Below are 15,023 nucleotides of genomic sequence, written 5' to 3'. Positions count from 1 at the left end.
TAATAACTTTGTAATGTTCTACGTTTCTAATAATTTTCGCTAATAGCTCAATTGTTGAGACTTGCTAAATAGCTTCATTAGTTTTAAGCACTTCACATCATTTTCACCCCTTTGAAACTTTTTGCTGATTATTTCTAACAAATTAGTAACTCTTACACAAAAAATAAAAATAGTGGGCGTAAAAAAATTGTAAAAGCTGCAGCTGATATTGTTTTTGTTATTTGTTTCTAAAGACATTTGAAGATTGCTCAATAAAAAAACACAGTTGAATAATAATATAATATAATGATAGGCTATGAAATATTTATGAATTTGCGTTCTGAACTAAATTACTGCCAATTATTATTTTTATTGTCAATCAGTTAGCACATTAGGAATATTAATAACATTGTTAAATATTGTAGAAATTGTATTATTTGTAAACTGTTCACAAATTTCAAGAAATAAATTAGGTACAGATTATTCTTGTCTATTTATTATTTTATTGCTCTTCTTCAAATATTATTTTAAGCCACAAGCAAATTATTTACAAATTTTCCGTTTCTGTTCAAGCAATCTTATAAATTATAATGTTGCTCTCCTCAAAATATTATTTTAAACCATAATTTCCCCTTACAAAGTTTCTGATTTCTCCTAACTAGCTCATCTCTTTAATCTTAACATCCATTAAATCATTATTCCACCAACTTTATTGAAAGAATGTGAAACTAAAAAAAAAACGTGGAGATTGAAAGTTCTAAACTTTGTTTACTTTGCTGCATGTGCCACACCCCCTTCCTCATCCCCGCCCCCTGGATTGTCCGCCAATCTTCATGCTCACTTGCCTGCTCCTAAATAAAATAGTAATTTTGACAGCAGCAAAAGGAAAAAACCGATAGAGGAGAGGAAGAGAAAGAGAAGTGGAAAAAGAATGAAGAGAAAAATAAAATTAATTTGCAATGCAAATTACTTTTAATAAATTTTTGAAAATTTTCTTGGTTTTTTGTGCTAGACTCTCAACAAGGGCAGCTGTTGCTCACTTTGCTGGCAACGAGGGGAAGGGCAGGGGAAGGGAACAAAAGGGGGTTGCAATTGCGGGGGAGGCAGAAGACAGGAGACAGACAGACGGGCAACAAATGAAGCGGCGCTACTTTATAAAGTGGCAAATGACTGAAAGAGAGGCAGAGAGAGAGAGAGAGAGAGAGAGAGAGAAAGGGAAAAGTCACTCGACTCGACTGCTGGACAAAGACTGTGAGAGGGTGAGAGAGAGAGAGAGAAAGACAGCCGATGACAGGGCGTATAATTTATGCAGAAGGGCGCAACACAACTCGAGGGAGGAAATTGAGGGGGAAGCTGGCTGATTTCGACTACGGCAACAGCTACGTTTAATGAATCATGGAGACAGACGAAACAGCAACACAAGCAAGTAAGAAAGCTACAGTCGAGTGTGCTCGACTGTGAGATACCCGCTACCCATTTTGAATAAAAGCGGTATTATTCTCAAAATATATGAAAAATACTAAATATACCAAATAGTATATTTGGTATATCTATATAGTACCCCATTAAAAATATACCATAGGCACAATAAACCGGATTGTCTGTCAGACAGACAGACGGACATGGCTAGATCGTATCGGCTGTTGAATCTGATCAAGAATATATATATTTTATAAGATCGGAGATGCCTCGTTCTACCTGTTACATACATTTCCTGCAGGCACAAAGTTATACTAAGTTATAAGTTATAATTATACTCTTATTAACTTAATCAAGTTGTTTTTAAATTTGCTAACCAAATAGTTGGCAGCATATATAATATATTATTACGAACTCAGTCCCATTGTCATTTGACCCCACTGTCAACACGCGACTGAAAGAAATTGAAAACAATGTTGTTGTCGATGGGCCTTAAAAAAAAAACAAAAAAAATGTCTTCTCATCCGACATTGAAATTTCTTCTGCCGACAGAGAATCTAGGCCGAGACTCTAGGTTATCATTACTTGACTTCTCTCGCTCTGATCTATTGAGCGGAATCCACATCCGCTTCAGACATTCAATGACTTTAACGAAATAACAAAATTCAGTTCCAAATTCATTTTGTTTGCGGGCAGTCGAAACATTTAAAATGTGCATAATAAAATTTAACGGAGTTTTGTTACTGATGGTCCTTCAAATATTCTTGGTGGCTACAACAACTGGAGATGAAGTGAGATCAAAGACATAATACGAAGATGAATAAAGAGTGATTAAAGTGTATACGTTTTCTTCCTATCAGACGTGTGAATCAGACCGAATAATCGAAGAACAGTGCCGGCTTCATAACTACAAAACTGTAAAGCCTTTGCTCGACTATTTCAGGCAGGTTAGAAATGAGTTAGATCAAAGTGAAACTAAGGAAAAGCAGATGAGTGATCTTATGGAAAAATATCATGAAATTTTAAGAATTCATGAAACATTCATGAAGGAGGCAGCTCTATTAAATGAGTATAAAAACAAAGTAATCAAAGGGGAAAACCATTTGCAATTGTGTCAAAATAAAGTTGATAAATCTGAATCTGAAATTAATTCACAACAAAATATTATTCTTAAATTAAAAGAACAACTTACAGATAAATCCACCAGCTTAGAAAATTGTCAAGTTCAATTAAAATCTGTTAATTCTAGTTTAATTAAAAAAGACGAAAATATAAAGAGATTGAGTGAGAATATTAAAACTAACACAGAACATCAGAAAACACTTGAGTCGCAATTAGAGAAGAGTAAATCTATAATAATAAAGCATGAAAATAATATTCAGTTATGTCGTTCAGAAATCAACAACTTAAATAGGACATCAGAGAACTTTAGAGAAGAACAGAAAAAGATTCAATTGAAACTAAAAGAAAGTGAAACTAAGTTAATAGATAAAGTAAAAGAAAATCAGTTATGTCAATCTGCACTTCATAAATTAAGTCTAACAACATGCCCCCCTTTCGGAGATTATTCAGGAGTTCATCAACTCAAGGTGTCTGGCATAGGTTTATTCAATGTTTTGTGCGATAGTCAGTTAGCTGGACCTGGATGGATTGTAATACAACAACGAGTTGAGGGAAAAGAGAGTTTCAAGAGGGATTGGGCAACGTATCGCAAAGGTTTCGGTTCTTTTGAAAGTGATTTCTTTCTTGGTTTAGAGAAAATCCATCGTATCACGAGCTTGCAGCGTTTCGAACTTTACATACATTTGGTTGCTCGGAATGGAAAAACCTACAACGCTCGTTATGACGACTTCAAAATATCTGATGATGATAATGGATATGCACTGAGTTTGGGTAAATTCAATGGAACTGTTTTGGATAGCATGAGATACTCTGAAAACTTGAAATTCTCAACATTCGATCACGACAACGACAAAGTTGATAATGGTAATTGCGCAGTCTGGTATAAAAGTGGCTGGTGGTACAATTCTTGTTCTTATTGGTAAATATTGCAAATTTTTATTTTCGAACGAGTACACATAATTATAGATTTTTGTTGTTTCTTATGCAGTTATTTAAATGCACCATATGAGAAAGATCTACGTTGGTGGGACAATGGGAACATGTACCTTAAAGAAGTTAAGATGCTAATTCGCCCCAAAGAAGAAGAAGTGATAAACTAAAAAGCTGAATTTCCCATATTTAACTCAATTATGTTCATTAAGAAATTGCAGCAATTAATTTTTTGAATGGAAATATTTCAGTTTTTATTGCATTTATTCTATGTTTTGATGTAGCAAATTTTAAGTCTCTCGACGCTTTCAATAGAGATGCAAATACTTAAAAGTCAGTAAACTTATGCTTATCCTGTATATATCATTTCAGTCGAATCTTGAATATTAATGTGATTTAAGAAATGATCTACACATATTCGTTTCTTATCTAAACACAAATGATGCAGTTTTGTTACTAATAATACATAACAAATTTTGTTCTTGCAACATCCGTTGATAAAGGTAATAATAATTACACAGAGCAGTGTATTATAGTGGGTGCTATAAGTGCATTTATTTTCCTCTTATTAGACAGATGAATTCGACCAACAAATGAAAGAACAGTGCCGGATTTATAACCATACAAGTAAGAAAGCTACAGTCGAGTGTGCTCGACTGTGAGATACCCGCTTCCCATTTGGAGTAAAACCAAAATATTGCGGAACAGACAGACATGGCTAAATCGTCTCGGCTGTTGACGCTGATCAAGAATATATATACTTTATAGGGTCGGAGATGCCTCCTTCTACCTGTTACATACATTTTATGCCGGCTATAATACCCTTCTACCCTATGGGTAGCGGGTATAAAAAGAAGAAAAAAAAACGATGCAGGCAAAAACAACTTGGTCATCAGACAAACTCAGAATTTGGAATGAAAATGATGAAGATATTAAGATGATCAGAATGAAGAGCAAAGTTCAAAGCACTCATGAATGGGAGAAAACTTAACAGATGTCAATACTGCTTAGAACTGTCAAATAAATATAATACTGAAGTAGGTCTTAAACTCATTATTGTTTACTATTATTGCATAATAATGGTTACAATCTGGTATATTTCGAACTTTTTGGTACATTTTAAATTTAATAGTATATCAATTTACCAAATATAGAGTTTGGTGTGTTTTAGTATTTGAGTCTTAGTTGCTTTGGTTGATAATCTGGTATATACTGAACTCTAAGGTACATTTAAAATGTAATAATATACCAATATACCATATATAGACATCGGTGTGTTTTAGTATATGAATTTGGTATAATTAAGAAATAATACCGTATACAATGATAGAATTTGCATTGAAATTAAACTGATATTTCAAATTATTATAAATAAAAATAAATACATTATGCCGCTTTTAATTTCCTGCTTCTGATTCAATTTAAAATTGTTAAACTTCAGTATTTACAAACACGAGGGTAAAGTTTCGCCATCTGACTTCATTATTCAGTGCTAGGCACAACAACTTGAGTTGCGATACCAAAAATTCATAGCCAAGATATAACAAGATAGTCACGACAAGACACGGAAAAGAACTTGGAGACAGACAGAACGACAGACGGATGGATGGATGGACGGACAATGCGATTGACATTCAATCAAAATCAAATAATATTCTGTTTTTGAGGCGACAACATGCGGTGCAGGTGTCTGGCAAGAAATTTGAGAAGCCAACAAGATGACAGACAAGCAGATGCCCTGTAATTTAGTAAATGGATTGAGGAAAGGATATCGCAGAATAGCATGTTAAATATTGAAGTTAAAAAGATTATATTGAAAGCGCAAATATTGAAGTTTTACAATATAAAAATGATTCAGAAAAGTGGGAATGTAAATTTATTTATTATTATTTACTTATTTTTTCTCTACTTTTATTTACAATCTGTATTTTTAAACTTTTAAATTAACAGAAATAAGTTTGGCAATGTATATAATTCTATTATATATAACTTTATTCTTCTTAGATTGCAATTTTTCTGATGCAATTTAATCGATGATTGCATCTAAAAGTTATTAACATGTGCATTCAAGAATATTAGATACAAAAAAATTAAATCAGTATTCATGATTTTCTATATTGAAAAAGGTGTTTTTTACTTTAAATTTTTATAATAAAAATTATAAAATTGTTTTGTTTCTTTGTAATTTGTTCTATCATCGAAATTTTAAAATTGAATTTTTCAATAGTTCGCATAAAAACAAAAATGTAATGTAACAATTGCTTAAACTTGACCAATTAGTCTGCACTACCCTTTTACTTTCTAAATCACAGGGTATATTAGCCAAATACACGTGCCGTGTTTATTTGCGTGCCATCATGAAAAACAATAAAAGTTTTTCACTCGCACACAACACGCTCTTGCTTCATCTTCATTTTCTGCTGATTTTTTCCGTTTTTTTTTTTTATTTTTGCAGCGCTCGCTGGATTTTTACCCCAAACCACTTTTCCACACTGCCCGCAGGACATATTGCATGTGTGTGTATGTGTGTTGTTGTTGTTATCCTTGTTGTCATCGCATACAGCATAAATTGACGTGTTTGCAAAAGTTTTGCGATATTTATATTTGAATATGTATTTGTAATTTAGGTTTTATTGATAGCCTCCGTCTGTCTGTTTGCTCTTTCCTCTCCCCCTCGCTGCGCCCCTCGCCTATTGTCAATTTGTTGATTTTTTGCGTGGCACGTGTTTCCACATTTTATTTTTCTTATTTTTACGGCTTATTTCACACACACACACACACACACACACACACACACACACACACACACACACACACACTAACACACGACAACATTGCAAATGGAATGGAATCGAACCCCAATTCAAAATTGTTTTGTTATTTATTAAAAGATTGGCAAGCAAGCACGACGACGTCATGGACAAACATTGAAATACATATTTGACTTGTTGGTTTTTTCTTCTTTTTTTTTGGATTTTTTGATTTCAATTGCATTTGAATTGAATACCATCATTTAAATTTATTTGTTGTATAGTTGAAGCGCAAATAAAGCAAGCTTTGATTGATTGAGTCTATACATGTAATTGTAAATCTCTTTTATTTTCATTACATTCCATTGTTATATCCCACTTTACTACTGTACTTTGAACAAGAATTTATGAAAACACTTGATATTCTCTTTTAAGAGCTTAACGAAGCGAAGAGATTTGATTTAGCTAAATGTCCCTTTTATTTGCACTCTAGTTGATCACAAATTTCCCTTCGATTGCCAAAGGAATTTTTGTCTGCGCTTGCAGCAAATTCGTTTACGAGAAAAGAGATTAACACTAAACAAAAGAGAATTGTTCCAAAGCCTAATTAGCTTATCGATAGCATTGTTGTTCTCTTAACTTCCATTTCATTTTAATTGCTCTGGTTTAAATATCCCCAACTCAACTATTGCCATCTCAGTTACAAGCTCATTGTTCGGTCTCTGCTCCGGTCAAAATCAAAACTTTTTCCTTCCGCATGCATTTCACTTTTTCTCTCATTGCAGTTTTCATTTCAATTTTCTTGTTTTGCACTTTTTTTATTGCATTTTAATGCACACAAACACACAGACAACCGTGCTTTGTGGTTGTTGTTTTTGTGGTGGTTTTGCATTTCCGTTGCGCTTATCATGCAATAGCAGCGCCTGCCCACAAAACTGGAAACGGGCGCCACACATACACAAGAGCACAAATAAACAAGCATGCAGGCAAAAAAAAAGGAAAAAAGAGCGCAACTATGACAAACGTGTGACACAAAAAGCGCCAAATAACGCGGCCGTGGTCGCGGCTTCACAGCTGACACAGCAACAGCAGTAAAGAGCGAGCGCAAAAAGCTTAGACAAAAGAAAGAGCGCACAACGTGAGCTAGCGGGGGCGGGAGAGTGCTTAAGTTTGACGCGCCGACAGAGCGACAGAGTGAATGAGTGTGTGTGTGTTTTGTTATGCGACAAACTTGCTGTTACTGTTAGTGTTATTGTTATTGCCACTACCGTTGATTATGTTGTAGTCTCGGGTATTTTATGCTCTTCGTTTTGGGCCTCATTTTTGGCAGAGTAGGCTCCTTAGTGTGGGGAGGGGGAGGGCAGGAGGTTAGCTTGTCTGATGTGTAGCGGTCGTTCATCTAACAACCTAAATAAGTTTCGCTGCCTCCAGTTTTATTTCTGCTTTTTTTTCCATACCTCCTTCTCTCCCTATGCGCTGCATGGTAATGGAGTGTTAGAAGCAGACACATATACATGCTTAAGTACATATGTATTAGTGACTGACTGAGTCACTGTGAGGCCTAACCCACCAAAAAAGACATAAAAGTCCAATGGCGTTGACAGCAGGCGATTTCTAAGAGCATTGCAGACGAACTCATTTGCTTATATGTATGTATGTGTGATGCTGAGTAACAGCGAGCAAGCAACTATGTATTCTGATTACAAGCGTCATGCCCACATAATGTAAATAGTCATTTCGAATTCCATATAAACTGATTAAATATGATCCAAAAATAGATTTTACAATCAGTAATTAGTTAATTAATGCCACTAATAAATATTAACTGTTGTGACTAATTTAATAAATCAGCATACAATAAAATCAGAAGCATATTTAAGAGCACTTTGCAAGTGCGTCATCCAATGCAAGCCAATTGTTCAAGAGCGACAGGATTTACACTTACTCCAACTCCCACTCCTTTAAATAGATCTACCAATTTAATACGCATGAGAGCGAAATAGACGTAAGCAACAGCAGCTCAACTCCCATCCCGCTTTATCTTTTGCTGACCATCTTAAAGTGACGCACTTCCATACAGCTGCTGTTGTCCATGTGCAAGCGAGAAGGAAAGCATTGCTTTGCAATGCCGTTGCAAGAGTGCAATGGCTACGTCATCGACGTCAATATATCAAGCGCAGACAATATTGCAAGCGCATTTGCACACCCACTCTCTGTCTCCCTCTCTCTCTCTGACTCTCTCCTTGGCAGACGCAGTGTAATGTGAAGCCGCAGCTACTCGTCGCAGTCGACGTCATCGAATGTCGTAAATTATTGGCGAAAACAAGTAAATAAATATAAATAAAAATACAAACAAGCGGCAGCGGGCGTGGAAGGAAAAACACATTTTTCTTCTTTTGCTTTTCATTTATTTCTTTTGGGTATATTTGTTTCGCATTTCTTCATTCATTTGTCACCTGCTTTGCGCACGGAAATAATTAACAACAATTTTCGTACGGTTCGTTGACATATTTTTCCTGACACATACACACACACACACACGCACACGCACACATGCAATGCACACTCCCATACATTTATTTTATTTGCTTGTTAATTGCTTGCAATTTATGGCAGGTAAAAAATAAAGAGAAATGTATGCTGAGTCATTGCGTTAAGCATATGCAAGGTCAATGGTCAAACTTGACGCGGTTTGTGCGACTTTCGGATACCCTAAAGAATTATATTTGAACACTGGCTGATTATGCAACTCATATTTACTACTTGATCAAGTAAAGCAACACACACACACATACACAAACAGCTGAAGTGCATCGAGCAATAACACAATACTAAAGCAATACACGCTGCGGGGCTGTGTTGGGTTCAAAGTCATATTTCAACTATAATCTTATCAGCTTTTCGATGTTCAATTTATAACCCAAAGCAAAGCGCGCACGCTAGACGAAGAGCGAGAGAGAGAGAGAGCGCGTGTGAAGAGAGCGAGCGCCAAAAACATGCAAAACAATTTATATAACTAGACAAACACAAACAGAGCGAGCGCTAAAGAGAGCGGATGACTGTGTGTATGTTTGTGTGACTGTGTCTGTTTATTAATCCTTTTTAAGCAGCATGTGTCCTCCACTTTCGACTCGACTCTGATTTCTTTATTTTGCACTCTTTACAATATAGAAATACACTGACACACACACACACACACAGCTGGGAAGAGAATATTTTTCCGCAAAATTTGTTTTATTGCCTGCCCCGTTTATATGCATATGGTCTGGCCAAATGGGTGGGGGGGAAGGGAGCTCGAAAGGGGAGTAACAAAATGAACGTCGCCATGTGTGTGCAAACAGACTGCGCTGCACTCCCTTTGCTTTGCTACTATGTACTCTCTATATTCTCTCCTCTTCTAACTACAGTTGTTGCTCCCTCGTCGCATTTGAAAATAAATTTGCATGCAGCTGCGACGATGACGATGACGACGACGTCGACGGCAAGCCAACAATTGTTGCGGCAATGTCCTGTGCTAGCTTTAGCCCCCTCTCCCTCTCTCTCTCTCTTTACTACACAACACTGCTTTAGCAGTAGTAAAAGAAGAAGCAGCAAAACGTGAAGAAAGAGAAAAAAAAAGCAACAGCTTCACTGTGGTTGCCTCTGGGCTAAATATCCACCCAAAAACCCCACTTCAGCATCCCTCCCCTTTTCCCATCGTTCGCTTACTACTGATGCTACAGCTGCCCTCTCTCTTTTTCTATCTCTCTTTCTCCCCCTTTTGCTATCCTATCCGTTTGCCAGTTGCTTCAAAATTTACGAGCAAAAGCATTTTCAAGAGTTTTATGCGCGTTGAGTGGCAGCAACAGCAGCCAAACCCTCCACTGTTAAAGGGGTGTAAAGAGCGGGGCGAAAAGGGGGCAGAGTAGGATCCTGTGCACTGGGCTGCAGGACTACAAATTTAAGTTGGCCAAAAACTGCAAAGACACACACACACACACACATGAGAGCGTATGGGAGATATGTATGCCCGATAGTTATTTGCCTGGTTTCTGGTTTTAGGCCCGTTTCATGAGTTCTAGTTTTTTTTTATTTATTTTTTTTGCTGACCCCCTTTTTCCCCTATCCTTAAATCCTATTGCCATCCTCCCCCTTCCCCGATCAAATCGTTCAACGAACGCGCTGTTTCATTTCATTTCGCATTGGTTTTTCTCTTTGCTCGTTTTCGATGCCCTATAAAATGATAGTAAAACGGGTATTTTATTACTAATCTTGAAAATAATTTAAAATTATTAACTGTAAATATATACTATAAACACGGTACCATAAAATAGTTAATGCAATCAAGTAAGTAAACTTTTGGTATTTTTCATAGTATATTTAAAAATCTCAATTAAAAATGCTTGTAATAATTTCAATTATAAATTTCAATTTCAGAAAAATTGTTCAAATTTGATTAACTATATCAAAAAGTAAAAATTGAGCATCAAATGATGGAAAAAACAGAAAATTTTAAATATGTATTTTGAAAATTGCTTAGATGAAGGAAAAAACATAGAAAATGTTGAATATAAATTCTGAATATTACTTTTTAGATTAAGGAAATAGCATAGAAAATTTTAAATCTAAACTGAATATTACTTTTTAGATGAAGGAAAAAACCTAGACAATTTTATATCTAAATTCTGAATATTACTTTTAGATAAAGTAAAAAATCTAAAAAAAATTTAGAATTTAAATTTTAAAATTATCAACAGTGATTAAGGCGTTTACAAATTTGAGTTGAAAAATATACAAATTACACTATTTAGCATTTTGCAGGGTATTTCATAGGCGAGCATTTGCTCTCACTTTCATTAATTCGAAGTGCAAGCAATTCAAATAATTTTCAAAATTATAAAAATAGCTTTTTGTTTTCATATTTTTGTAGCGTAGACATTACATGGTATCTTCCATTCGTGCATACCCAACTATGCAAGCTTGTTCTTTTTTTTTTTTTTTGTGAAGTGCATTTTAGCAGTCAGTCGTCACTCGCCCAGTCAGGATGTAGAAAATTTTCCGGTTTTACTGTGCGCTCGTGATGCCAGGAAATCGTTGCTCTAGCTTCCAGAATAGCCAGGGAATCAAAGAGAGCGAAAGGGGCGGAAAGGGAGAGAAGAGAATGGGGGGTAAAGAGTATTCACGTCTTTTGCGCTGCAACATGAAATGAAAAGCCTCATCTACTTTGCTCAGCAGCGGTGGCAGCAATTGGGTTGATGGGCGCGTAATTTTTGGTTGCAAAATGGGAGCATTTATTGAACTTTTCGCCAAAAGATATTTTCGTATTTTACGAATTGGGTTAAAACCCACAAACGAAACGAATGTATATAGGGATATGGCATCAAAATGTAGGCCGCTTATTTTAACATAGTTGAAGATGAGTTTTCCACTTTCCACTTGACTGTAATGAGTTTCTCTTTAGAGTATAGATGACATGAAGAAGAATATTTGGGAAAGAGATACCCTGTATTTTAAGGTGAACTAAACTCAAGCTAAATCATTATGCATTAGAATGATTAAGCTTCATAAAGAAATAAAATTCTTGCATATTTCTCATAAAATAAACTTTTGCTAAATTTTGCAGTGCGAGAAAATCAAGTTGTCAAACTTTTAAGTATGTCCTGAATATTTCAGCTTAATTAATTAATCATTAACTAAATATTCTTAATCTGAACTTCCTAATTTTCGTTGAACTTTATAAGCTGCTGTTAAAATTATAGCGGAGGTCAAATTGCAGCTCCTTTTTTTACAAATATTTCAGAAAATTTGAGATGTAAATTAAAGCTTAAGATTGTGTTAATTGGTATGCTTATTAAATTGCTAAATCAATATTTATATAAAGCCTGAATTCATTTTGAGCTTTGGTAATTTTTATAAGATTTAGCCATTGAACTGAAGCCTCAAAATTGATGATTTTTAATAATATTCAAAATTTTAAATAAAGGAAAATTTAACATAAAATTTGACAACTGTTCTAAAAAAAATTTGCCTTATGATAGGCTCAAAATTTTGGTTACACACTTTAAGTGTTTTACTTGCTGCATATTTCATATTTACTTCTTCATTCAATAAGAAAAAAAAATAAAAAATATTATTCGACAAGTGCTTTTAAATATTTGCTTAAGATGAAGTCAAGACTTTCAAGAATGCAGTCTTTAAGCAAGACGCTCTTTGCCTTATTAAATCAACCGCCAAAATTTGCTCAGTTTTTTATAGACTACGTGAAAAGTTGATGTATAAAATATAATACAAGACCAAAATATTTACTCATTTCATTAAGGAGCCCAGCCGGAGAGAGAAAGAAGGAGAGAGAGAGGGAGAGACGTTGAAAGCCGAGCAAAGTAACGAGATAAAAAAAGAGCAAGATGGAAAAAAGAAAACTTATATTTTCATAGCTTGGCAGCATTTTTCTTCATTTTGTGTAAATTGCATGCATATTTTTACTACTGCTGCAAGGTGGAAAGGAGAGAGGAGAAGGAGGAAGGGGAGGGGGAGGAAGGTGTGTGAGTGCGAAACCAAAGTGAAAAAAATCTATTTTTTGCACACTTTGCGTGTAGCTAAAAAACATATAAAAAAAAAAAGATGAGAAAAACAAGAAATATCTTTGCATAATTTCATAATGAGCACTGAACTAAGCTGCCACAAAAGGGGGGCGGTCAGAGCGAGGCGGTGAGGGGAAGGGGCGTGGCCACAGCATATGCTTCGCTTGGCATTTGAAAATGCGTTCGTCGCTTTTTCACTTTGCGTTTGAAGCAAATTGCTCATACGCCACGTTGCACGCGCCACACGGATGCGACGACGACGATGATGGCAAAAGGAGGAGGAGGAGGAGAAGGACGTTGAGGGCTAAGGACCGTTTGCATGGTGCAAAAGAGGGAGCCGTGGCACATAGGCTGCGCCTCATAATTATGATTATATGAGCTGTGATTACACGTTGAAAGGGGGGAAAGCGGGGGAATTTTCCCTGTAATTTGGCCTGCGGCATTGACTAACTGACTTTGATGGCTAAGTGACTGTGTGTGTGTGTGAGTGTTGTAAGCCAGCTTCGTCTGCCCTTTTTTTCGAGGGGGGTAAACGGTTAATTGTTTTGCTTGTTTGCCTCTCTTTTGGCTTTTACCGCATTTCTCAATGAAATTGATTTACCGCAAATTCACGTTGATATTCGATAGGAAGTCGCATCGTACACGTTTATCCGAATCATTTGTTCAATTATCGGTTTGCATATCAAGTATACGTTTTAATTTGCATTTTGAATAAAGGTTGAACGAATTTGAATACGCTGCATCAATTGAAATGCAAATTTTCAAAGTCATCAAATTTGATGCAAAATATTATATATTATTATTTGAAATGCAATGAAATATTTCGAATTTCGGTTTAAAATATACGAATCACTTAACTAAAATGAATTGAGCTGAATTTAATATTATATTTTACTTTGCTATTGAATAGTTTGTAATATGATTATGAATTGAGTTGAATTTTATTGAATATGTGTTGTATTTAAAAGTCATACAGAGCGTATTTATATAGAAATCATTATTTGAATATCATAATTGATTCTTGAAGCTGCATAAATTGAAAAGTTATTTTAATAACTGATGTGTTGAAAAGTATAAATTTAAATACTAGACTTTGTGATACAAATTTATTCGAATATGAGTAATTTTCTGAAGGAATCGCTTATGACATTATTTACAGTGATAAAACATAAACTGAAACAAGTTTAAAAGTAAACAAGATTTATTTTTATAGCTATAGACTAGCGCTATATTTACAGCTAAGAATAATTTAAGGAACTTTTCTTGTTTTACGATAATATGTATAAATTCGTTCATTTTTGGGTCACATTGTAAAAATGTAGTTATCCTAAAACAGAAATATAATTCCAAGACCATGCTTAGCTCCAATTAAAATGCTAATTAAGAGCTATAAAAGTCTTTTTTACTCATGTTTAAGAATATATTTAATTTGTTTAAGACATTTTCGGCATATTTATAATTCCAGTATATAATTTCTGTACTTGTTATTTTAGTCTCTTGGATCACTTAAATGTTATACTAAAGAGGCATAAAATATAATATAATGTTTTATTCTTTTGCTCTTTTTGCTTTTTAAAGAAACATATAGAATATTCAGTGAAAATTTCACAATCAATAATAATAATAATAATATATAATAATGCAATAATTAAATGCTGAATTCCTCTTTCTTAAATATATCATATATGTAAAACTTCAAAGATTTGACAAATAACTCAAATGTAATAGCCGTTGCTTTATAATTTTTCAATCCAGTAGAATAAAATATTGTATATAAAATTCTTTGTTTTACATATCAGAATCAATTCACTAGACTTTCAAAAGAAATTTCAATATTTTAGCATTTAAGTGTATAACTTTAATTAATTATTTCATTATTTTTAGTTATTTCAAAGGTTTTTTTAATGTATTTTTTTTTAATATAAATAATATTTCTAACAGGGATTTTCTTCAAAATAATGAATCCATATTGTAAGTTATATGGTTTGATATGCATCTGGCAACCCTACTAGTATTAATCTGGCAACACTGTCAATAAGTATCGATAGTTCGATACCTTTAGAAGGCTACTGAATGCAACTACTTTATATACTTTATGTTACAACAATAAAATTCTGAATTAAACAAAAGCACATAGTATATTTTTGTCGAATAAATGCAATAGATATAATCAACATAATCATTATTTGACTCATATAATTATCGAAATTTTGAATACCTTTAAGTGCAGCAATTATGATGAATAATTTTTGCATTGAAGTAG

At 34.3% G+C, this 15,023-nt stretch overlaps 2 protein-coding genes across 7 annotated transcripts in view; one reads left to right on the top strand and one right to left on the bottom strand.

The window, feature by feature from the left end:
• The window catches only part of LOC132798984 (AF4/FMR2 family member lilli), a 131,196-nt gene that overhangs the window by 65,920 nt on the left and 50,253 nt on the right, over positions 1-15,023 (bottom strand). The gene's annotated exons all lie outside the window — the stretch shown is intronic.
• Positions 1,883-4,502, top strand: LOC132798739 (fibrinogen-like protein 1). 3 transcript variants are annotated; one of them, XR_009633971.1, is made up of 4 exons: positions 1,883-2,189; positions 2,259-2,345; positions 3,154-3,439; positions 3,509-4,480. XR_009633971.1 is itself a non-coding variant. In XM_060810704.1 (3 exons), exons 1-3 carry the CDS (start codon positions 2,109-2,111, stop codon positions 3,618-3,620), a joined length of 1,374 nt encoding a protein of 457 aa, XP_060666687.1. In that variant the 5' UTR covers positions 1,914-2,108; the 3' UTR covers positions 3,621-4,502. The 3 variants fall into 3 exon arrangements, 1 of the variants encoding a protein (XP_060666687.1); XR_009633970.1 differs by having other exon boundaries at positions 1,914-2,189; positions 2,259-3,439; positions 3,509-3,953; positions 4,023-4,498; XM_060810704.1 differs by having other exon boundaries at positions 1,914-2,189; positions 2,259-3,439; positions 3,509-4,502.

The sequence above is a fragment of the Drosophila nasuta genome, chromosome 2L, assembly GCF_023558535.2.
Source record: "Drosophila nasuta strain 15112-1781.00 chromosome 2L, ASM2355853v1, whole genome shotgun sequence".
NCBI lineage: Eukaryota > Metazoa > Arthropoda > Insecta > Diptera > Drosophilidae > Drosophila > Drosophila nasuta.
Note: the sequence above shows the minus strand (reverse complement) of the source record. Positions and strands in the feature narration are given on the sequence as shown.